The sequence below is a fragment of the Falco punctatus genome (genome assembly GCF_963210335.1).
Source record: "Falco punctatus genome assembly, chromosome: 6".
NCBI lineage: Eukaryota > Metazoa > Chordata > Aves > Falconiformes > Falconidae > Falco > Falco punctatus.
In genome coordinates this window covers 73,264,223-73,289,206 of record NC_137585.1, presented here as the reverse complement: position 1 = coordinate 73,289,206, position 24,984 = coordinate 73,264,223, and the positions used below count along the sequence as shown (strand labels likewise).

General features: G+C 37.9%; 1 protein-coding gene across 4 annotated transcripts in view; it reads right to left on the bottom strand.

The window, feature by feature from the left end:
• The window catches only part of HGF (hepatocyte growth factor), a 72,312-nt gene extending 55,586 nt beyond the window's left edge, over positions 1-16,726 (bottom strand). For 2 of the 4 annotated variants that reach the window (XM_080392272.1, XM_080392271.1), the window contains exons 1-2: positions 15,061-16,724; positions 2,814-2,979 (exon numbers count right to left, since the gene is read on the bottom strand). In XM_080392272.1, the coding sequence (XP_080248398.1) occupies positions 2,814-2,979; positions 15,061-15,136 (242 nt within the window). In that variant the 5' untranslated portion in view covers positions 15,137-16,724. Of the gene's footprint in view, positions 1-2,813; positions 2,980-15,060 lie in introns of all 4 variants that reach the window. The other 2 variants (XM_080392270.1, XM_080392273.1) reach the window with 2 other exon arrangements.
• Between the last annotated feature and the right edge of the window lie 8,258 nt (positions 16,727-24,984).

Sequence of the window (24,984 nt, the reverse complement as noted above, 5' to 3'; positions counted from 1 at the left end):
TTAGCTTTTTCTCATCCATAAGAAATGTAGGGGGGAAAGCTGCAAGGATGACTGAAGGAAAACTGAGTAATGGACTGCATATGGTGGTGAAACAAAGGAATAAGAACAACTTAGCAGCAGGTTAACGAAGCTGAAAGGGAAGCCAGAAAAACATGCACAGAGGGTTATGAGGTCAAAAAGACAAGGCAAGTGCATCTAAGCAGTACTTTGATGGGAGATTTTAGGAATAGTGTTATGAAGAAAAAACAAGTCTAGATAACGATCTTGTAACTAAGTAGGAAATGATCAAGATCTGTGCAAGCACGACAGCAAAGGAAAAGTCCATTCTGAGAAGTGATATGTATTAGCTCCAACAGAAAGGTGTCAGAGTTAAAAACAGCAAGGATTAATCATTACCAAAGTTTACTTGCAAGTGATACAAAAAAAATCATGTCAAAAGTGGTCTTAATATTATTTCCACCCCTCCTGCCCAGAAAATAAAGTGTGGCTGATCCTTTATAAGTCTGTAATGCCTGGCATCTGCTACTTTACCACTTTCTGGCAGAAAAGAAGCCCAACCCTCTTCTTACTTGTGTGCCTCACAGGGCACAGACCTAGGTGTCACTGTTCCCAGTGCTACTGTCACAATTATGTTACGAAGTGTTTCTATTTTATTTGACCTTCATGCTAAAAAAAATGAGATTGCATCCAGAAAACAAGACATCAGTGCTGTGACACAAGTGGTGGAGAGCTACTGCATGGATTTGGAGTATCTGAGTTGAGCCATGAAAACATCAATAACCAAAGGAAAATCCAAGTCTTATATTTAAAGTACTTAAAATGCCATTTTGCATTACTTTTCTTCTTATTTTAGAATGCCCCCACAGCAACCAGTAAACTAATTGGTTTTACTTTGTGATAGCAACAGATTTCACCTTGTAGTAAACATATCCTGGAATGAAATTAAAGACTGGGGATCCTAGGAATAAAAGGGAAACATTACTAATCACTGGTTCCTTTAAAAGGGAACACATGTCAAATATGTGTTTACAGTGGCCTCAAAGAACTATGCACACTACAACAGGACCCATCTGGGGCCAAATGGGAAACCACAAGAATGTTCCCAGATAGAGAAATCCCTCTTGCTCTGCAGCATAGTGGTAGCACAGGCAAGACCTAATCACCTACACCTCTCTTACTAGCCCTCCTTGCTAAAACTTTGTCAGGAAAAATTGGAAATTCAGAGCATGAGTAGCCAGATTTCTAATTTATTTTTTTTATCTTCAGTGCCAAATAATCACATGACTGACTGCAATTCTGCTGTCTGTGACTCTTCCAAGCTGTGTTCTCAAAGTCCCTCATGGCTCCTTTAAGTTGCTTTATTGACTGATTATGGCAGGGAGTATTTGCCCCTTAACGAATTCATCAGACACTGTCCCAATAGCAAAAAATGTCTTCACAGGTGATAAAGTTTTAAAAACTCAGAGATTCTAGGTTATTAGTCATGTAAAATAGAATCAACAAATATATTAACTTTTTTTTTTATTATTTTCAGAACACAAAATATACCATCCAGGCAGCTACAACTAGCTTGAGACAATTTGCCTAAGCAGATATTGGAATACAGAATTATTGTTTGCTTAGCATCATTCAGAATTGTTTTATACTGTGAATTCTAGTTTTATAATACTTCTTGCTGCTGACCATCAGAACTCAAGGATCTCTTGCTGTATTGAATACAACCTGATCCACTTGGCAATGCTACCAGTGGAAGCTCTGCCAACAGGAAAATGAGTGGCTTGCACCATGTGAAAAATATTAGTGCCTGGAAAATATTTTCTAACAGAAATAAGTAAACTCTGCTTATTGTTTACATATATAAATAGTTAAAGTACAAAATGATACAAAACTAGATCTTGCAACACTAGAATTAAAGGCTTAAAGAAGGATTAAATTACAGTCAAGGACCTTTTCTGCCGAGGAAGAGCTTTTGTTATCATATCTGGTCTAGCTTCCATTTGTAGCAACTGTAAAAACTTACATTTCAAGATCAGGCTCAGCTTTAGCCCAGTACTCACCAGTACAGAAGTCACCCATTCTCTCCAAGATTCTCCTGTGTTCATGTCCTTTCATTTATTGCTAATGGTCTAGACTAAGAGAGGCCAGGGGAATAATTTAAGCCCAATACATGGGAAAAATAATAGTGATTTGTTCCAAAAAATAGTAGAGAATATGTACAAGGCAGACAAGCAATGATGTGTTTCTAAGAGACAGCAGATGCTGAAGAATAGCTATCATATACTGTGCAGCCCAGAAGGTTTGATTTCATTGTATCAGATCATAGTACTTGCCAGTGAACTTCAGCAGTGCGTGTATCTGTGCTCCATGTGTGAAGTTCCCATTGATTTCAGCAAGAGTAATGTGCAAAGAATGAAGACAGAATATGGTCTGAAGTGATGCTGAAATACTGCAGCTGTGATGTATGACAATAACCATTTTATAAGAGACATAAAAATCTCAGAAATGTTCACCGAACACTATGGTGCAGCACAAGTCAGCCACATCTTAACATGAGTACATTTTTTCAGCCATGTTATGGAAAAGGTTACACATCGACAAGCTAACAAGACAGAACAACTCAGATAAAGCTTCAGAAAAGACTGACACTCTCTGGACAGTTAGAACAAGATCATGGAAATCAAAAAGCACAGGCTTTAGGTTCTCCTCAGTACAAGCTACCACTGATGACGATTACAGAGACATCTTTGGTCAAATAGTGCTATAGAGGTTCTACTAGGAAAAAATGATAAAAATAATAGAGATAGATAACTTACTTGCAAGTGAATGAAAGGCCTTTGTTCCTGCTGCATCTCTTGGCACATTGCTCAGTGGTATTTAACAGCTTGGTTTTTACTTCCAGTGTTTTGTTTACTTTAATGAGCATCAACTCTCCTGTTTTTTTGAAGTCATGAAGAGGATTTCTCCTTCTTCCTTTACCCTCTAAGAAAGAAGCAAAGAAGAAAAAAAAAAAAAAAAAAAAAAAAGAGCAAAAACCCACTGTAAAGAAGAGCGCTGAGATTAAAGGTGGCATTAGATATGAATAACATTTATCAGGAATTATAGGAATATCAGTACCTAAAGCATAAAGAAATTCCCAAAAATAAGGTATAAGCAGATACTGAAGAAGTATTGGTTATTTTTTATTTGCTATCTCCATTCTTCAAGATAGGAATGATAGGGATTACAGGAATACTATTTTCAAATAAAGCCTTGCAGAATGCTGGAAAAGGGTAAGAGGAAAGTTTTTCATCTTTTGTAAATTTTTTTTTGAACCCCCAAAATAGACCTGATAATAACTTGAGATCTTATAAATATTTCCATTAAAAATGTGAATAAAATCTAGAACAAAGGTCTTTTTTGGATGGACAAAGTGGAGTTACAATCAGAAGGAAAAGATATAGAGAATCACTATCTGTGATAAACTGTTCTTAAAACAGTAAACTTTTTATCAGGAATTGTGAAAAGTGGAGCCTGGAAGTGACACAAAATAATCATTTCTCCTCCCTCTGCTCCAGTGAGGACTCAGTGTGAGTGTTATGTCCAGTTTAAGTACGACCAAATTAGAGTTGTTAACCCTCAGAAAAGATGACAAGGGCAGGCAGAGGCTGTAGCATGGAACAGTCTGCACTGTTGCAAAGATTTCTGCAAAAAAGAATGCACTGATCTGGTTTCCTTGACTATGGAAAGGCCCAGAGGAATAGATATAAAATGGAACAGGGAAGATTGGCTAGAGATGCTTGGCTGAAGTGAAAGACAAAAAGTCTTTGATTTTTGCAAGAAACCCCCACAATTTTGCCCAATATATATGCACAGTTTTATTTTTGTTCCATAGAAACCAGTCTGCAAATGTAGGCTGCTCCATCATCAGTGAAGACAGATGAATACATCTGGAGAGTGATTCTCCCTACTCTGACAGATGAGTAACACAGGGAGGACAAATTGCCCTTTGGATCTATTTTTCCTGTTTTACTCAACGATCCTGGATGATTTTTTTTAATTTTTTTTTTTTTTTTAATCCAGGTAAGGTTACGTGAACAAACCCCTCCTTAATTTATGAAGTAATAGTATTTTTCATAACTTCTTTACATAAAACTGTTTTCAGAGCTGTCTTTTTATTTTTCTTTACAAAATCTGAAATTATAGAACATGAATGCACAGGATCATTTTATTAAATTTTGCCAGAGTGTTTAAAACATATGAAACCTCAACCTAATGCTCTATTATCCTGAATAGATAATATCTCATGCAAGTGCAGAGCGCACTTAGGTCAGTAAATTTTTGCTCAGCGCACTCTGTGCAGAGCTCAGAATATTTCTGTAAATTGCAATCATTTAGGCTCTGAAGGAGTTACTGACAACTCCACGTATTGTAACGCCAAAGAGGGTTCCCTTTGCAGAACTTCCATCCTGATCACTGAGTGAGCTGACATTTCCACTGGATTCAGCTAAATCACACCTCTCAGTGGTGAGTTATCCCTAAGACACCTAAAAATACACCAAAGACATTTAAATTAGATTTCATCAAGCTTCAGTCTTAAAAAAAAAAAAAAAAAGAAAATCAAAGGAGTAGAATATCTCTGCTGCAATGTCCCTATAAAATAATTTTCACCCCATACTACTCTTCTTGAACTGCTGAAGGTGAACTATGCTATTCCTCTGCACTTAGAAGTTCATGATTTTAATTCCAACTACAAACATTTTCAGAAAAAAAGATTTTATTTACATCCAAATCCATATTGTTATTATATGAAGAAACTGTTGGTAAAAAGATCAAATATTAATAGTTTTGGTGCTGTGTTAGGGACTCATATCAGCTCTCTTAAGCATTTTCAGTAATGTATTTGTGCAGTGCACATGCACCCACAATGAATCATTATGTTTAGGGAAATGTTGTTAGGATGCTCTTGCCTAAAGTATCAGCACTCTGTTGCTGGAAACTGTTGCATCTGCACTGAAGCTGCTTCATTTTTTGCTGTATCTGTGATAGTGCCAAAATGCTGCAAGTGGGATTGCATCTGCTTTTTAAGACAACCACAGAATAACAAGTCTTCTATAAAGCTTTTATAGTAAATTTCTCAATCTATTATCTTACAAGACATATTTGTCAGTTCTATGTTGTCTCAGTCAAGACTTTTATGTCAAATGGAGGTAAGAATCTGTACGGAAGTATCAAAGTATTTTTTTTTCAGTTCCTGATGATAACATTTCCCATCTACTGATAAGTGTCATTATCCTAATTCGGGATGATAAGCATTTCTTAGACTCACCAGCTAACATGCAAGAACATGATTAAAAAAACCAATAAATTCTGTTCTGCCTGAGAAACATGGTTCAGAGTTCTGTTTTATTTTTTCTTCTTTTCCTAGCAGTTGTCCAAAGAGGATTATGGGTTTGATCTTGCATTTAGCAATTCATAACAGCCTGATTTACTTTAGCTTTCAAACAACATTCTACAACTTGCCTATAATCCAAAAGGCAAAGGGCCAAATGCATCCATGGTGTGACTGTTAGAATCATCAGAATAATGCAAAGCATTACTTTTACAACTCTAACAACAAAATAATTAAAAATAATTGAGCCTTTTAACTTCATATTAGGTGGGTTTATTATTAAAATCTTAAATCAAATAGTGCCCTAGAAAAGTTCTACATTAAACATTATCATGCAATGTGCTATAACTAATGTTCCTAACTTGTGATTGTCATTCCGTTTGGTTTCCTAAACTTTGATCAGTCAGGATTTTGGTTATCTTGTGGGCCGTGTCCTCTGATGTTTCTTGTAGTTGAATATCATATTACTAAGGAAGTCTGACATTCCACTTAGATTGGAAAATAATAGCAGCTGATTAAAACACAAAAGAATACAGTCTAATATGAATCAACATTTTTTTTCTTCAACACAAACAACGACTAACTAAAAATATTTCTTCAGTTGTCTTAAAAAATGCCTCAAGAAGGTGTGGGTGATGCCTCTTTACATTTCTGAACATGATAGCAACCTTGATTAAAGAGAAAAAATAGCTCAGCCAGTGCTCAATGAAATGGGAACGCCCACATTTGCTCTAGAATGATGCAGCATTGGAAAACTACTCCATAATCTCATTTGGGATTTCCACAGTCTCCCTGCTGCAGCTCTTCCATTTTCGTAAAATGCAAATATTTACTGAAGAAATGTTCCTCACAGTGAAAGATATTTACCTGGGAGCTACAAGAACTCAACTTTGGGTTCCCTTGGTACCTGTTTTGTATAAGGTGTCTGTACAATCTTCTCAGACATGAACGATGAACTGAGACTGCTCAAACTATAGAGTGTCTGGGGGAGATTTCCAACACCTTTTCTTGGAGCAGTTCCAGTCCATGTCAAATCCATAATCAGAGATAAACAAAATTTTTTTTCTACAGCATTTTATTGAGAAAACTCACTATGAGGTTGCAGTACCTGTATTCCAGAACATAACTGTAATTTTAATTATATTTATACAAAATGGAACAAGTAAAACACCAAGTACTGAGAGTAATGGACACCACAATATTCAATATCATAGAAATTAAGACACTTCCTTAATTAACAAAATAAATAGGTTGAATTCGCAGAAGTGTTTGCATTTTGATCCCCTGCTCACTAGCTATTTTCTAATCATCAGGCTAATGGGAAAATGGCAGCAAAATAACTTCCTTTTCTTTTCTGGCCCTGTGTTCCACACCAAAAAGGGCTTTGGACTCCCACACCACCACACCACTCTGTCCCGGAACTACCTGATTACGTTCTATATCTAAATAAAAAAGTTGCACCTTGCAGAAAACAATAGGTCTGATATTGAGCTATATGAGTCAAGAAATTCAGTATAAGCCTAATTTCAGGACACTTAGAGTTCAAATACCTATGCAAGTTTCAAACACTCAGATTTTAGTCTGACCATAACAAATATTTGGGTTTTCATTATCTGTTTAGCAGTAAAAAACTAATATAACCAATATGATATCATTGCTTTGGTAATCAAAATAGCATACAGGACATCAACAGGCCTAAAGATCACCTTTGTCCGTTATAATGAGATCAAAACAATGTTTGTATTGTCTACAGCAAGATTTTACAATTACATTATCTGACTCTATATACCTCACTGGTAACCCCTTTATCCTTCCTCTGCCAGCCCAGCTTTTTCTAATACAGATGTATATTTAGGCTTCGGAGTTACAGTCTTATAGAGTACAAGCAGAGCATGCTGGCTGTCTCCCCTAGAAAAATCACTACTTTTATGAACCTGCCATAGACTCTAGAAAGGTTTTATTAAATAGGAATTATGATGCGTTCGGCATGTCAGCTTCCAGAGTTTCCAAGTTTCATTCTAGTCTATGCAATAGTTAGTGCTTTCTTAAAGGAACACATCGTGAAGTCTTGTGATAATGTGAGAAGCCACATTCCTTTCATTTCTTTCTAATTTTACATCCCACTTTATTATACAGAACAAACATCATAAAACTCAAGACCAAATTTTCCAAAAGAGAAGACAAATACATTCAAATTAAAGGTTTATGGTTAAATAAAACTTCTTAATGAAATCTCAATGGTTTGGTATCAGGGTTTATTTCCTTATTCTGTTTGTTTACACTTGCAGAACTTCAGCTTTTTACTAGGGAGTTATTTATTTTCTTATGCTAGATTTTCAACTGTGTGTGGTAATGATACTTTTTTAATTTATTATCATATTTACCGATGTAAGTAAGTTGGGTACAGGTCTTCATAACATGGATGGAAAAAAGACCTTTTATAATTTTCAGTTTTGAAAAGAATATGAACAGTCACCTAACAGCACCATTGTTCATTATGTCTGTCAGATGTCAGAGATAAACTAAATCTTTGGGAAAAAAAAATAAATCAAGAAAATGAAGATACTTATATTCCCTAGGCTGGCAGATGCTGTCAGAGAACTGCAGGAATCAACTGCTGCCCTTCAAAATAGAGAATGAAATACAAAATAAGATGGCATTGGGAAAAAAATTAAAAAAGGGGGAATTGTCCACACACTGTAGGAAGATCAGAGAAGTTGAAGATTCAAAATATATTCCCATGAAGAAAAAGGGTCATAAAAAGTGACTCAATTATTTGAGAAATATAAAAGAGACATAGTCCCTTTCTTTAGTATCTATTGGCATTTTACATCTCTGCTTAATATTTTGCAACATGTTTGTAATGAGGTCCCTTGATCTTAAGCAATTAACAGATGCACTAATTAGAGATTGAAATAGTTGTGTTACAACAAAATATGAAAGCTGAATTTCATGTGATGTGATTTAAAACTTAGGGGGCGGGGAATCAGAAATCTACCATCATATGAAAGACCTTCAAGAAAAAAAAAAAGGGGGAAAAAAAAAACCACCCTAACCCTAAATATATGTGAAATAAATGCAGGAAAGCACAGCTCAACACAATAAACATAGCAAACATTTTATCAGAGAACACCATACTCAACAAAAATTACATAGCAACACCCAAGAAAATGTATTCATAAGTATGTATCTGAATGGAAAAAAAAAAGAAACAAGCAAATGTTAGATCTCAATAAAATGCACAAAGCAAAAATATGCAAAACCATGGATTATCATAGTGTCAGACAACACTTTTTAGAAGAGATATCACAGCTGAATGCTTATCTCAGTATAAATAATGACAATTTAATATGAAAACAAAAAATAAAGTATGTTTAACTATACGCATAAAATTGCATTTGGCAAAGCTTGTGTAAGAAGAAAAATCAATGAGTGGGGTTTGAAATAAAGCAACAGTTTTCAGCGTATGTAGACTGAAAAACAGTATGTAAATGCAGTGAGGTGTTTAACTTGTCTATAAAATGTGGTTCAAGGGATACTTTACTATATTTCAATAATGTATTTCTAAGACAGTGTTTTTCAAAGGATATAAACATCAAGAATAAATTGCATATTGGTCCAATGTCCAATATACTATGACAGTATAAATATACTGGCTTCATTAAGGGGAAAAAAAAAAACAAACCAAAACCAAAACCAAAACCAAAACGAACAAAACTTGACCAGATGGTGAAAATAGTTGTTACTAAATGGTTTCAGACACCACATGCTTATTAAATAGTAATTAACAGTATGGTGACAGTAGTAAAAGCAAAGATGTTAAAGGTGCATGTTGATAATAAAATCATTAATAGGGTCATCAAAGTATTGTTATCTATGAGAACAGTTAGGAAGCACTTTTTAAACAAATACATTAAAGGCAACTTTCTCTCTTAAAGCAAGTCCTAACAAAGTCACTTTGATAAAAAAAAATAATGCTCAGCACTTCTAACTTATTTTTAACTTACTTTCATTTACTTTGACTTCTCCTTATGCCTGTTTCAGTATCAGAAATGCCAGATTCCTGGCTAGAATGCAAAAAGGTTAATACCTTTTCCAAATGACTTCTCATTTGGAAGAAAAAAGAAAAAAAGGAAGAAGAGAAGACCAGCATAAGGAGAAACTGAAGCAATTCTGAAATGTGCCCAAGAAAATAACTTTGTAGACTGAATAGACTTTGATGCCAGATTAAGTTTAATGTGGTTATTTATGTAAGACAATAATTTGGCGTGAAAGTTTACCAACCATACCCATAAATACTGCAGTCAGCTGTATAGATGGAAAGTCACCAAAATAAAACCAGTTGTACAAGGAGGCATCCCTTGTCTGTCACAATTACAGTTTCTCAGAAAGGTATCCAGATGATGATGTGACTATTTTAACTTCTGAAATTTATTTCCTTGTCAAAAGAGCCATCATGGAAAACAATAATTCAATTTTAGAAAGTAGCTTGAACTGTAGATATATAATATTCAGATATTTTTTCCTTATTTTTACATTGTCTTTCATTCCAGTTGTTGAGTAGATTCATGAAATGCAAAATGGTATTTCTTATTAGCCTTACATTGCATATTACCATGCACACACACAGACCACATGCACACACACCCTTTATTAGCAGCTGCAAAAACTGCCATGTTTCTTGGAACTCAGCTTCATGTTTATGCTAAGTCCTACGTTTGTAACCCTCTCCTATAGTCAGCGTGAAAGCTCAACAAGCTAAGGATAATGCTAACAGCTGATAGTGTATTCTAAAATTGGATGGTAGATGCAAAAGACAGCTCTTTTTCTTCCAAGACAAGGTTATCTGCCCTGCAGGATGCTGGGACCCATTGGCAGAAACAAATGTTCTGTAGTTTGTACTCTGACTCGCTGTATCTAACCCCTGGCTAAATTACTGAGAGGATTTTCCCTTTTAATGCATTTTGCAAAAGAATTAAATCCCCACCATTTTACATGGCGTTCCACAATCTTTACAAGCACTTGGTGTCTCCTCCGAGGCACCCAGCACGTTGTACACTCCTTTTGCAACAGGGTCTCAGCCACCGCTGAGGATGCCTGGGCATACAGTGAGAGAAAGAGAAAAGCACAAGCAGGCAGGGCAGGGATTTGGGCAAAAAAAAAAGTGATGGACTGCTGAGGGCAGCAAACCAGCCCTGTGAGGAGTGATGAGAGCCTTGCTGCATGTTGTATACATAAAACCAGTGCTGCTGGCCAAGGCCAGGAGTCGTAAGAGCTGGAGCTGAGGGGAGACAGAGGGAGCAGCCAGTCCCCAGCTGGGTCAGCAGCACTGAGGACTGCCAGGCATGGCCGGGCTCATCAGACAACACATGGGTGGAGGCCCACAAGCCATTGAAAGAAAACTGCAGCTAGATTTTGCCAACACATCTGACTAATCTGGAGCATGTTCCCAGCTCTGTTTTGCTGTAGTGCTGCTTTACGTGTAGGTACTAACCATATTCAGGAACAGCTGTACTATCCTTTAAGTACACTGCCAAAAAAACCTACAGGAAAAAGATGGGGTAACAGCAAGGATGTCCTCACCCCTTCGCAGTTCTTTGTGGTTACCATACTTCCCCACTGCAAGGAACAAACATTGCTTACATGATTCCAGTTCTACTATTCATGTTTCCCAAGCAAGCATGGAGATCAATCTTTTCTCACCTCTATGATCAGTCCCTTCTCACCTCCATGCTGCCTTCTACTGCCCTTCAACCCCACCTCAGCGCCAATGGGGAGAAAGTGAAATTCTAACACTCCACCAGTACAAGTAATTGCAAAATGTTCAGGGCAACACTCTCCTCTCCTCATCAAGCTTTTACCCATCTAGAGGCCCAGTCATCCTGCTTTCAGATCTTGGAAAAGTTTGAAATGCTTAGGTGGCAAACTAATGTTCAGCGTAAAGATCCAAAGGGGAGATACTACACTCTCTGAGGGAGACTGCACATTTCCCTTCCAACCCTGGCCTCAGTTGAAGTATTACAATAATGACAGATGAGCTTCTCCAATAAGAGGCTTTCCTTTCCTTGACTTCAGTGCACAATTTTCCAGAATTTTATGCAACATTTTAATCTCGTGTCTTTCAACTCTATATTTTCCTGCTATGTGGCTTATGAAAATGGCATTAATAGAAACAGAAAATCTGTTAAGCAGAGTAAGTGCTGTATTACATGGGAGAGCAAAACAAGCAGTCCCTGGCACTGAGCACCAAAAGGATTCCATTAAACAGAAGGAATACAGTCTTCCAATAGGCAGAGTATCATTTCGATTTGTTGACAGTATATAGTATAATGATTATCTACAGATGGGATGGGAAAGTATAAATCACATTAAATTTTTAAAATATACTTAGCTATGCAGACCACAGGAATACGCAACATTCATACATCGATTATGGCTATGGGATTTTTTTTTTTTTAAGCTATTGTTATTTATAGGAACTAAGTGCAACTCCCAAGTCTTCATTAGCAACTGCTTCAGATAATCCAAACTACAGAAAGTGTTGAGAAATTTGGATAAACAATTTGGCTGACAGTGTCTTCACAGACAAATACATATTTAACTTAAATACATCTTTAACATTCACTCTTTTGCAATATATTGATTTACTTTTTCCTTTGGTTAAAAAGTAATTTTTAGTTTGGCTACATTAACATTATTAAATACATACTGCCTAAGAATACTGAATAATAAAAGTATCTGAAACAGGGAAATAACCTCCCTGATAGAGTTTTTAGCTACAGATTAATTTCTTCATGCACGTGACAGAGACTTATAGGATATTGATAATAACCAGGCAAGTAGTCTATAGGAACATTGCACATTTATCTTTTGCCAATCACCATTTCATCTTTTATATGTTAAAAAGAAACTCAGAACTTGATAGTGTAGACAACTTGCTGACATTAAAATTTCTCAGTGTTTTCTTTACCCTCCTTATTCTTTACCCATTAATATAACCCAAATGTATTAGTCAGCAACCTCAGTTGCACAGGACATTGTCTTCACACAGAACTTAGGGCATGGGATTCCAAACCTAAAAGATCCATTAACGGAAGAAATAACATTCATTATTATGTACATTTCAAATCATCTTTGACAGAGCAGTAATAGGAGTATGAACATACATTAGTAAAAGGCTTGGGTTTTTCCTGTTTTTAAATTATGTTTTCAACATTTAGCTTGTTTTTCATTTATAAAAATAATAAACAAATAGGCAAATATTAATCTTTCTTAAAACATCTTAGTAAAAAGAATTCAACATTCTGTACAAAGATAGCATGTATATTTAGAAAGAAATCAATATATTTTCAGAAAGGAATGGCACAACTTCCCCTTGCCTGCATTGTAAAAATCCAGACTGTTGTTTGTTGAAGAACATAGATTCTTAAAAAGCAAAGGTAAGCACAATGGCAGTGTGGTAAGAGTCATCTTTCTTGCCCATAAGGCAAACAATAGGATTGATTAATATTAAGGCGAGTGAGGGGGGAAAGTTAAGAAAGAGAGGGTTGCCAAGAAAGTGTCACTATGAAAGTTGGCCAGAAAACAAGTTCTACCGTGTGAAAAATTCTGAAGTTTTGGAACTCTTATTTTCTTCCACATCAAGATGAACCATCTACTCCTTAACTGGAGAGCCCATTGGCTAGAGCACAACCCTATTCATCAGCCTACTGACACTGGCAGTACTGAGGCTGTCTCTCAATCTCTCCTGTTGGAATATTAGATTAAAAAAACATTGAGCTTGGTAAACTACAGACCAGCGCAAAGAGCCTACAGTCAGGGAGAACAAGAACTTTCATTCAAGAAAAACATCCTGACTATCAAGAGAGTAAGCATGAACTACCTTCTTATGAACTTGGCTATAACCCAGTTTCTGTATCTTTGGCCTATAGAATAAAGTTAGGGAGAAGGTGTTTATTCTGGGTTTGGGGTTTTTTTGTTTGTGTTTTGGGGGTTGTTTTTTTTGGTTTTTTGTTTTTTGTTTTTTGTTTTTTTTTCAAACTAGCCCATCAGTTGTTGAGTTTCTGTCACAGGTTAGGGTTTCTCAACAGCAGGTACCACAATCTATTGTGAATGTCTCCCCCTGTAAATTTATCTTTCATTTGATTTGGGAGACCCAAGCCAAAGAAAGTTTCTGTTTAAAAGGAATTATTTTTGTGAAAACTTTTAATGAGTCAGCATTTTCTAGTAAGAAAAAACACAACACATGTCCTCAGAAAATTCTTAACCAGCTCTAGTCATCACTTTTCAGAGAGGTCGCATGTCCGTAACATGGAAATCGCCATGTACATGGAAAAAGAGTTCAGAAAAGTGTAGTAGCACAGTCTTGATATCACTGTGTCACCTGCTCAGAATGCCCACAAAACCAAAATCATCATTGAGCAGACTGAGCACAGAAGCTCTGGTGAGATGCTTAGCATCCTACAGAATCACACTTCTGATGTAGGGGAAAAATGACAGGTTTTACTGCACGTGATGCTGCCAGTCTTTTTTTGACTTGCCCACTCAGATCACAAAACATTCCATTTTGAAATCCTGTTTCAAAATATTATTATTTTTTTTTTTAACCAGAAAACATAGTCGTGTCTTGGAAGCCATTAACATCACTTGCCATACACGTTGCTTGATGCCCTCAGACCTTGCCCCAGGACCCAGACACCGCGTGTGCCTGCCCTGGCTCTGTCAGCTCCTGGCAGATCCTTTCCCTGAATTGTGGCTCTCTTTTGTTTCTGTCTGTGCAAAGGTCTGACCTTAACAATGTTGTCGGAAGGAAGGAAGGAAAGGTTTGTAGAAACCTTTGCAAACTTTTTTATTCCTGAAGCGGCTCCCCAGAGGACCGATAGAAGCACTAAGTTAGCTCTTCAGATATCCAGTCCAAGGGGGACACTTCAGGAAAGAAATTCACCTAAAGAGCTTCCAGCACTTGATTTCTTATTGTTTGTTCCTTCTCTCCTGTCCGCCTCCTGGATTTCATCGGGAATGTCTAATGAAATTACAAGTATGGAAATAGCACATTCATGCTGATGAACTTCAGCAAGGACATTCCCTCTCAGCAGCCTACCATCCTGTGCTTTGGCTATTCCTTGTCAACTTCTGTTATTTAACATTTATTCTACCCCTTGGAAATTTAAGAATACGTGTTTGCGTCCTAGTAACGGCCGGCAGCACCTATGGGCAACGACGAGATTCCCTTCTCCCGCCGTCGGTGCCTGCGGGGCTGCGCTCCCGGAGCGACCCCGCACTCCACTTCAGCCGGGGAGGAGGGGGTGGCTCGCAGCGGCCCCTCCGCAAACCACCGAAACGCGCCGCGTCTCCCCGCAAAGCTCTGGGCCGCGGGGCCGCTGCCGCAGGCAGAGCGCGCTTGTCCCGACCTGCCGCGCTGCCCCCCGCTCCGCTCGGCACCGCACCGCTCCGCAGCGCAGCGCTCCGCGGGCGCGGGAGGCGCTGGGCGGGCACCGGCGCACCGCAGCCCCCGCCCGGGCCGCTGAGGGGCGCCGGAGGCGGCGGGGTCTCCCCGCCTGCCCCACCTGCGGGGGGCCAGCCCGGTGCGCCGCCCCGAGCGCCCACCCGCGCCGCGGCGGAGGGAAGGAGCGGGAGGATGATGCAGCTGCGAGGTGGAGGAGGGTCACTGGCGAAGTGATAGCAAAACTGACCTGCCACAGGGGTGGTGGTGGGAAGCAGCAGCAGCTGGTGAAGCAGCAAGGCTGGCAGGAGTTGGGTGGCCCGCATGGTGCTGGCGGCCCCCCCGGCGGCTGGCGGGGAGGAGGAGAGGAGATGGCTCCTCGGAAGGACCCTGTGCACAGCCGGTCACTAGAGGAGGCAGAGTGAGCCGAGCTGGTTTTTATTGCGATGATCTAAGTTTGTTGTGTGATTAACTGGAAAGATCTGGGTCCCAACTCCCTCTTACGGTAAGAAACTGTTTAACAACATCCCCTCTCTGCCTCCTCTCCTCCTCCCCTCCCCAGGAGTTGCCTCCCCTCCCGCCCCGCGGCCAGCCCAGGGAGAGGGCTCCCACCGCCTCATCCCTCCCTCCCTCCTTCCCTCCCTCCCTCCTTCCCCTCTGCCTCCCTCCCTCCATCCCTTAGGAGCTCAGGAGGAGCAGCCGGGCCGGGGCCCCCAGCTCTTGTCCCGGGGCTGGTGTCTGCTGCAGCGCAGCCCCGCGGAGCCTCCACCCAAGCCCACAGCCCCCTTTGCTCTGTTACCTGCAGCCAGGGCAAACCTGTCCCTCCCGGCAGCCGTTCTCCTTCACAACCTGCCCCTTCCTCCGCCTCCCCCTCGGCCCCATGCCCAGGCAGCACCCTCATCCACAGCCATTCCAGCAGGACTCCCCATCCCCAGGCAGAACCCTCATCCACAGCCATTCCAGCAGGACTTCCCAAACCCATGGCCAGGGGCAAAGCATCACCAATTTCTCAGTAAGGAAACACCGTTCCACCAACCTGCCCACGGCTGCCCCTGGCTACCAGCCTGGCCTTTCCGTCACCCTCTTTGGCCATCTTCCAAATGCCACTTCCCCAAAATTGTGGCAACTCTGGGGAATCTAAAGGTCAAGTATCAGCTGGCTGGCATCGCTCCACAAGACAAGCCTCAGCCCAATGCGCAGCCTGACCTTCTTCTGTCACAGGCAAAGTGGTTGTAATTCTTCTGTTGCACTTCATTTTAACCTCATGGAAGCAATGGCGTTGGTTTTTGTTTAAAAGTCATGAGACCGGCCTTCGTGACACACAAGTGTTCAGAAATAAACACTTCAAGAAAAGTTCTGCCTTAACTTAAACAGTTCCTTTCTCCCATGCACCCATCTACAACATGACTGTGTGACAACACAGGAAACCGTTTGCCTCCATTTTCCACAAATAAACCAGAGACCTGCATGTGGTCCCGTGCCATGTGAGTCAGAAAACAGGTCTCCTTATCCAGCCCAGACTCCTTTGCCCAGACTCACTGTCCATACAACTGATGTTCACCTTGGAGTGAAACAACTTTTCTCAAAAATGAGTGGTTTCCCAAGCCACAAATATTCATTGTTAAATTTTATTTATTTTTTTCCTATGTTCACAAAACATATAGTTTTCTTTTCACCCAATTTATGCCCAGTGGTAAAAATTAAAATTTCCATTTGGGAATGACTGCCTTGGTAAGTGAGACAAAGGGGACAGAAAGGAGTTGAGAGTCTGTGAAGAAAATATTTTGAACATTTGGCATTACAGGAAAAACACATTTCTGTGAGAAAAAAAATGTTTTCTGCTGCAGAATGAAAATTATTTCTAGGTTGTGTTTTGGTTTTGTTTGAGTTGGTTTTTTGGTTTTTTGTTTTTTTTTTTGTTTTTTGTTTTTTGTTTTTTTTTTTGGGGGGGGGTGTCCTTGTTTTTCTCCAAAGAATAACAGTTAATTTACAGGGGTTCCTTAGAGATGCACAAACATGAGAACACAGAAAATGTATTCCACTGGCCAACGACCTTGTGTGAAATCTGCGTCCACTGCAACTGATGGAACATGGATATCTCAGTTTTTGTCTTCTGTTTTTCTCCCTGTGCTTAAACATAGACATAAACAATATATAAACATATATTTAAATATATTTAGATATATAAACAAATACATAAACATCAAATATATATTAAAATATCAACAAAAATAATCATAGCAAATCATAGCACCATGCTGAGCCCAAAATAGCCACATTCTATTAACCAGATGTATTTGACGACTTGTCCATGCATGTGATGAGTGACCTTCTTTTTGTATAAAACAGAAAATCATACACCCTTACAGTCAGGCAGACTTTTTTTGCCACTGACTTCCCTGAGGGGAGTATTTGGCCTGTAGTCAGATTTCTTCTGAGTTTTAGGAAGGTTTCTGCAGTCTCTTGAGGACTAGGGTGCACCCTAATGGAGAAAATATTTTGCTATATGGATTCCTATTATTAATACATGGTCCTGTGTATTATTCATGATGTATCTGGAGTTCTGCTTGAGAGCTCAAGCCATGGGCATAAACTTCTTTGGCTGCAGGTGCAACTCAATAGTCCTGGTTCTCCATTTGTCCAATTTTGGGGAGCTGCTGGAGGACAGCTCTGCCTTTTGCATAAGCCCTATATATCTCCCCTGAGTGGAAACTGGTGCACATGCAGTGGAGGGCCAGGGACAGAAATGAGATTAGAAAGGGAAAGCTCCTCTACATGCTGTATTCAGATGCTCTGTTTGCAGGCAGTCAAGACAAGGGTTTGCATCTGGATCGAGGAAATGAAAATGCTCTTTGGTCCCGCATCATATACTGCAAAATGTAGTATGATCCTTTTTCTGTGTCTTCTTGCCCCATGTATTTTACAACTGAAGCATAATATTTTAGTTCGGTCAAATTTTACCTTGAAATGAATTTCAATATGAAGGAAGGCTGCAAAAATTACATTTCATGCTTAAATTTTCCAGAAGAATTTCATGTTAAGTTTCAGTCTGTGCATAGAGAAACTAAAGATCTAAATATGACAATCAATAGTTGTAGGTTTTATGCAACAATATTCTGTTTTGTTTTCTGACCTTTTGAGGGCATGTTTTCTGACTTACAGATCTCTTCATCTTTCTCTGGTTTGGGGGCTTAGCTGAGAGAGGGGGTTTTTAGTTTTGTTTTGTTTTGTTTTGTTTTGTTTTTTTTCCATTTTTTTTGGCAGCTTTGCAAACTTGCCCTGATAACCTCACTTTCAAATCAGTGTAGGTCTGTATTAGGAAAGTAGCATAACATTTCTGTATAAGATATCTAAAAGAATAGAGTTACTGCACAGTTACCAAAGATGTATTTGCTCTGGACTGCCTACATGAGTAAAAAAGCTTGAAAAACTTTATTTTGGTTGGAAAAGTAAGCAGACATGACCAAATACATAGAAACTGCTATTTTTATACTCCCTTTTCTGACCATAACCACAGTTGGATCTGTTTATCAGATGTAACTTGCTATTCAGAAATGTTAGCTATTCAGTTTTGGCAGGAATCTTCACACACACAGAGAGTAATACCAAGTCACAATTAGCTTTTAAGAAAGCTTTTCTAAATGAACCAGCATCTGTCATGTGAATCACCTCTTGTGTTCAAAATAAATGGTTTTACCTCTTGATTTAGCTGGTGAAGGTTAAGGTCCTATTGGATAATAAGCCAAATAAAATAAGCAAATGCATGTGTTAATTATTGTTCAACACTGAGTTAATTGATTAAATGTCTCAGGCTGCCCAAGAAGTCTAAAACAAAAAATTGTGCTTCATGTTTCAAGCAGGATAAATTTTTATATATATATATATTTAACAAACTGAGCTTGAGACTAGAAAGGGAAAAGACTGAGGTATGGGCTATGAGATTCAGCACTGCTGGAAAAGGCAGAGTTTAAGCAGCAGATGCCAGGGGTCAATACTTGCTCAGTCACCTCAGCCAGAGCCCCAGCTGGACACATGGCACCTTCCAGCCTAATCCCCAAGCCTTCCTCATGCAGAAAGACAAAGTCACAGGGCCAAAAAGCTGAAAGAAAGAAAAGGAAGAAGCGGATAACAAGATCCAAGCATAGGGATTAATGTCTAGTTGAAAGCAGAAGCTCAGGAACTCCCCTGAGTCCCCCATTTTAGATTCAGCCAAAAGGATTTTGCCTGTCATCATACTAAAAGCTGCAGATCTGAAGTGCTAGTCCCAGCGAGCAAATTCACCACACCAGTCAAGGGTTTTGAGCCCCATGCAGTGAAGTGGGAGAGTGTGGCACCTGAGATGAGGCTTTCTGTTGATTAGCACCAGGGAAACCCAAGGACCAAGATGAGAGACACCTCCCTTGGCAATGCAGGCTCTGACCTACAGTCCTCAGGCAATCACCTCTCCAGGGATGGCACTCACAGGTAAAATTCCATGTGTATTTAATAACCTAAACTGTATAGCTTTAAGAAATTTCTTATTTCTTCACCTCCTATCAGTGCTTATGAATAAAAATTAACCAGGGGCTACTACTTAGCTTTGTAGGCACAAGGTATGGTACGATTTGGCTTGAAACTATACAGTTGCACTTTCCTCTACCCCAAAACAGACCTGTGCAAGCAGCTTCACACCTTGACTGAGCGCTTTCATGGTACAAACATGCAAAATAATGCAGGGCATATGCAAAATACAAACCAATCTATATTGTCATTATATACACAGATGCATTCTCCTGGGGAATGAAAAGTATGGTTTTTAAGTTGTTGAGGTTAAAAAAGAATATGTGCTCCAAAGTGACTTGGTTGTGCTTGGTTCTGCCCCTTAAAATTCACAGACATTCATAATATTCAAACATACACAATTCACAATTCTCCCCACACCCAGAATCCCAGGTGCTCGGGTCTGGGTCCTAAACCCTGGTCAGGTAATCCAGCATTTATTCCTGCAATCAGATAATAGCATAAATCCTGTATGGTTTTCCTGTGTAAGACATATATTGTAACTGCTCTTTACATATATGTTATATGCTTACTAACAATAGTTAAGATTAATAACAAAACGATTCTTAAGTTACAGTATGAAAGCCATTTAAGCCATTTATGGCATAGTGCCCAGCAGCAGCGGATGATAATATAGCCCTTCAGGATCAGCTTGGAAAGAAATATTTCATATATTTTGGGGAAAAAAATAATTGTTTAAAAAATGCAATAACCTATATACAGCACATTGCTAGTACTAGGAATTATCTGTCCACATTTTATCTGATCAAAATTTAGGTATTTCCACACCTAAATGCTTTATCTATAAAGGAGATAAATTTTGCAAACAAATGTGCATGCAAAATGGTTATTTTCATAAAAATTCTCAGTAATATCCATTTGAAGCTTTTGGGAAGGTGCTACATTGCAGCAATATATATGATTTTAGGAATTAAAAATCAATTCCTCACTCAGAAGAATTGTTCCTTGTATATACTCAGAGGTTTATTGACTGGGGATGTTAAACTTTTTGTTTATGTTTGTTTGTTTCCTTTTCTATTAGTCTTTGCAGCACCAAGATAGTCTGGAAAAGATAAACGTCATTGGTGGTACTGTTAAACAGATTCTAATGTGCTTTGCTTGTATTACTCAGAACCTAATTTGATCTGCAAAACCCTTACAAAAACTGTTTTGTGCAAGAGTGTAAGAAAAAATTAACTTCTCCTTGACCTTGGTCTACTAAAATCAAGTTGTGGTACTGGCCTTTGGAACCACCCCCATCCCCATCCCATCCTCGAAGCTGAATAAATACGATATGAAACCACAGCCCCAGAAGCCCTTAACGTACATGCTACAGTGACTGAGCTAGTTCTCTGAGGGCAGTTACTTTCGATACTATCTAACCATTCAAATACGAATCCACTTGTGCTTCTCCATAAGTGTTTCATTTTTAGCAAATAAAGAAGCTTTTCATGCTTATTAGAAGATATATTCTCTAGGACAAAGTAGTCTGAAAATCAAAGATTTGTCCAAATTAACCTGTGGTTGTCACCCTGATTTCATATTTCCTTGTTTCCAGCTGTTTTTCTTTTTTTGATTCAGAAAGCCTTCATTCCTTTGCATTTTTAGGTAAGCTACAAAGCTTAATTACAATCAAGTGAATCTATATTTGTACATGTATTTTTAAGTACATTTCATCTTTATTATTGTTGAAAACCTTGAAAATATCAACCCAAACTATTCAACCACTACGGAAATCTCCAAACTACATTGATCTTTAAAACACCTGCTTTTTAAAGCAGTTCAATGATTTTAGTGCCTTCCCTCTGCATTTTTTAAGTTAGTGAAAAACCAAGGGTGTACTTAAGTAAAACCACTGAACATACCTGACTGAATAATTTTTCATTTCACTGGCTAAACCAGGGTAGTTTTTCTTAGATCTTTTTATATGTTAAATCCCAAACTGCAGAGCAATTTTTGGATTTCCTGCAGATTTTTTTTTTTTTATTTCCAGTAATTGCTCTTATTTTAAAAATAAAATATTTTTGAATGGTTTCAAATCAGTACAGCATTTTTACTTATAAATAAAACCATAAAAAATTAGTGTACAAAAAGAAAATAATATCTAAACAAAGAAATAAACAAACAAAAAGGATTTCCAGGAAAATTTTGACAAAAACAATACAGGGATGTCAATGCAAATCCATGTATTGTTTTGTTCAATTTAAATGTGTGCTCTTAAGTAGGGAAAAGCTTAAAACAGGTTCTCTGTAGTACACATTACCTTTAAAGGATGTAAAATGGTTAGCCGACAGCTTCCAATATGATGCTTCTGTAAAAGAAACATCATTAAGATGTTGAAAAGACCCTACCAAAATTGATGCTGAAAGACCAGCTACAAATATTAATATAAAGAGGTTTAAAAAACTGAGGTATAGCTGTAGAAGTATTTTTAATATCTCTCAGACTGGTAGACATTTTAAAATGTATTTTCAATATGTTTAGAGCAACAAAGAATAAAATTAAGCTGGTCTTTGACTGTGAATTATACGTTATGGAATAACTTCAGCAATTTGAAAATCCAGAGACAAAAGCATCAGCCCTTTGAATTCCAGAGGATGAAAAGTTCCAGAACTTGCTTGTCAAGGGTAAATTCTCCAGGATTTCATATCAAAGAGGAGAACTTCTGCCTAGGGTCCTGTTAAAGATTTTAGAAAGCAACCTGAACAGAGATTCATCAGTTTCCTAGCAATCTCACAGACATGAGGAAGTATTAATAGCAGCTCAGAGAAAACACAAACAAGAAAAAAGAACTCGCAGCTGATGGCCATAAAGCACTGATCTTTCCTGCTTGAAGGTTTGCAACCCCAGATACAGGAAGCTTGCCAAGACATCAGAAAAGATGTTATCAGAGAAGGAATCTCAGCTTGACTTCTTTTCAAGAACAAGCTTTTGGGTACTTTATTTAAATCAAAGTCTCCTTGTTTGGGATATGAGCTTTGTAATGCAGCTACTGGAAAATAGTCAAGTAGGGAAAAGGGACGTGTGGCTGCAGAATCAGAACAGGAACTCTCAAAGGAAGACTAGGGCAAACTGTTAAATTTCTTTGCTGTTTCCATTTCTTTATATGCTAAAGAGAAACATTTTACAGTACAGTTTTGTCTCTTAAAGATCTTACCACAGGTATTGCAATGCTGGTACTGAAATGACTCTGGTAACAGTGATTGCTCTATGTTTGCTGTGCCAATATAACATACGCACCTTTTCTCTATGGTATTTTTAGTATTCCATACCTCAACATTATGGCATCTATTTTTACAAAGTACCCAATCACCGCTTTTCATAGAGATTAATTGTTGCCAGTCTTTTCCCTTATAGGTGAAACTTGAGCATGGATGATTAGGCTTCACTGCACATTAAGCAGTGACAGAGTATATTCTTGCCTTAGCATATTCTGCTGAGTTTTTTGGTACTATGTTCAGCAAAAACAAGACTGAAGCAGAATTTAGATATCTATGGGCTAAAGTTACACATCTAAAGCTGTCTCCTTGTTCATGTGCATCAGCTTTTCTCAGCTTTCCCCAAAGTTTTAATCCCATTCTTCATGTCCAAAATGAAACTTAGAATTAAAGAATAAGTTTTTTAATTTGAACACCACTGCTAAGCACTCTGGTATGATGGTCTATTTCAATGTTTTTTATCAGTTTATTAAATAAAATTATCTTCTTAAAAAATCAGATTGCTATGAATTCACATAAAGCAACAAATGCATTTACAATAGAGGCATTAAAAAAACCTTACAGAAAAATACTTTTTTTCTTCTGAATAGCAGTTGTGGTTTATCCTAAACTGAAAAACATTATTTCTGACTTTGTATTATTACTGTAAATTTTTTTCACGTTTTTCTTAAAATAATGATATGCACGTTAATACTCATTGTATATTTAACTCCCCACAGCAGTAACACTGGTTTTTAATTTAAGAATCTACAGACTAGGTTGAAGGACAAGTCCACATACACAAGAAATTTTATCTGACAGTAATCAATGAAGGTTGTCTAGGGAAAAGTATAAAAACAGAACCAGTTTGCAGTCATAGTTTCCTTAGAATGTTTTCCAACCTGCCAACATTTGATGGTCATCCAATTTTTGCTGCTATGAAATTAATTATCTTAATTGCAATTTATTACTTTTTTCTCTCTTTATGCAGCCTACCAAGGTTCCGATGTAAACAGCTAAACAAAAAAAATGAGATAAATCAGCTGGACAAGGAATTTTCAAATATACAATCTTGTGAGTTGCTTTTTATTTTTGGTACAAAATGTTTTATATATAAACCCCTGGAAAGCAATAGCTTTTTCATATACTATGGAACAATAAATGTTCAGTGTTATATTTTTTTTTACTTTTCCTTAAGAAGAAAAAACCCAACCAAACCAACCCAGAACCCAAGAAACCTTCTGTCCTTTACTTGATTTTCATGTAAACACTTGAACAAGCAATTTTTCATAAGAAAATAAAACCATCAGTTCTGAAAATATGTAGATTTACGTGCCACATATCTGATTAGCTATTGTTTACCATTCCAATGTATTTATTCCCAGTAGATAAAACAATGTGGTTTCAATTCCTATATTAAAGAGCAATGGCAACATACTGTCTTTATTTTTGCCTGAGATTATTTTATGCACATGTCCTTCAGTTATGGAATCACTTCAAATAAACCACTGAGAATGTGCATTGAGCACCCACAGGAAATAGAAGGCTATGTCACTCAGCTTGAGATGATCAACATTTAAACTACTTTTCTTATAGTTTCTCCAGGGGAAAAAAAAATCAAATCTGGTATTTGTTTCCAAGATTAAAATAGCAAGTACACTATCTACAATTAATCTGTATTTTATGACAAGGATGTCTGATATATTCCCATTGAAAGCACTGGTGTAGAAAGCTGACTCTGTATCTGGAAATAATCTTCTGATTTTTAATGGGAGGCATAATTAACCAAAATTTGGAATGCTGTATATCACATTTAAAAAAAAAAATATTTGAGCACTAATTACTCTGGTAAACCACTTATATGCCTCATTGGCAGTAGCTGACAATGTATATGGAATATAATATTTTATTTCCTTTTTTTTCCTTTTTCTTTCATTCTCTCTCTTTTTCTTTCACTTTCTCTTTCTTTGTCCTGACCTCTTTTCTATTTTTCTCTTTCTTTCTCTATCTTTCTATTTCTATTTCTTTCTCTCCATCAGCCTCTAACTTTCTCTCTGCCTTTCTGCTTTTCTTTCCTTCCTCCCTTCTTTCTCTGTCTATTCCTCTCTTCTGAAAGTTTTATAAAACATTTACAGAAGTCTTCCTGCCTATTGCCAATTTAAAAATACAGTTATATGGGCTAAGACCTATGAATTAATTCTAGGGCTATGAAATAAACACTAGAAGAAAAGTTTACAAAGTATCATGTATCTGGGGGCAAAATTTGGCAACTACAACCCCAGCTAGTAGGCATTTTACATGGCATATTGAGATATGCTAACTACCATCCTGTTACTTGCCTTCTTTCCTGACTTTGCAGACACCAGAATGACTGTTGAAGTATGAAGTTATAGTAGAACCAGAGAAAATATGTCTCCAAAGTGCAATAGATTGTCAAA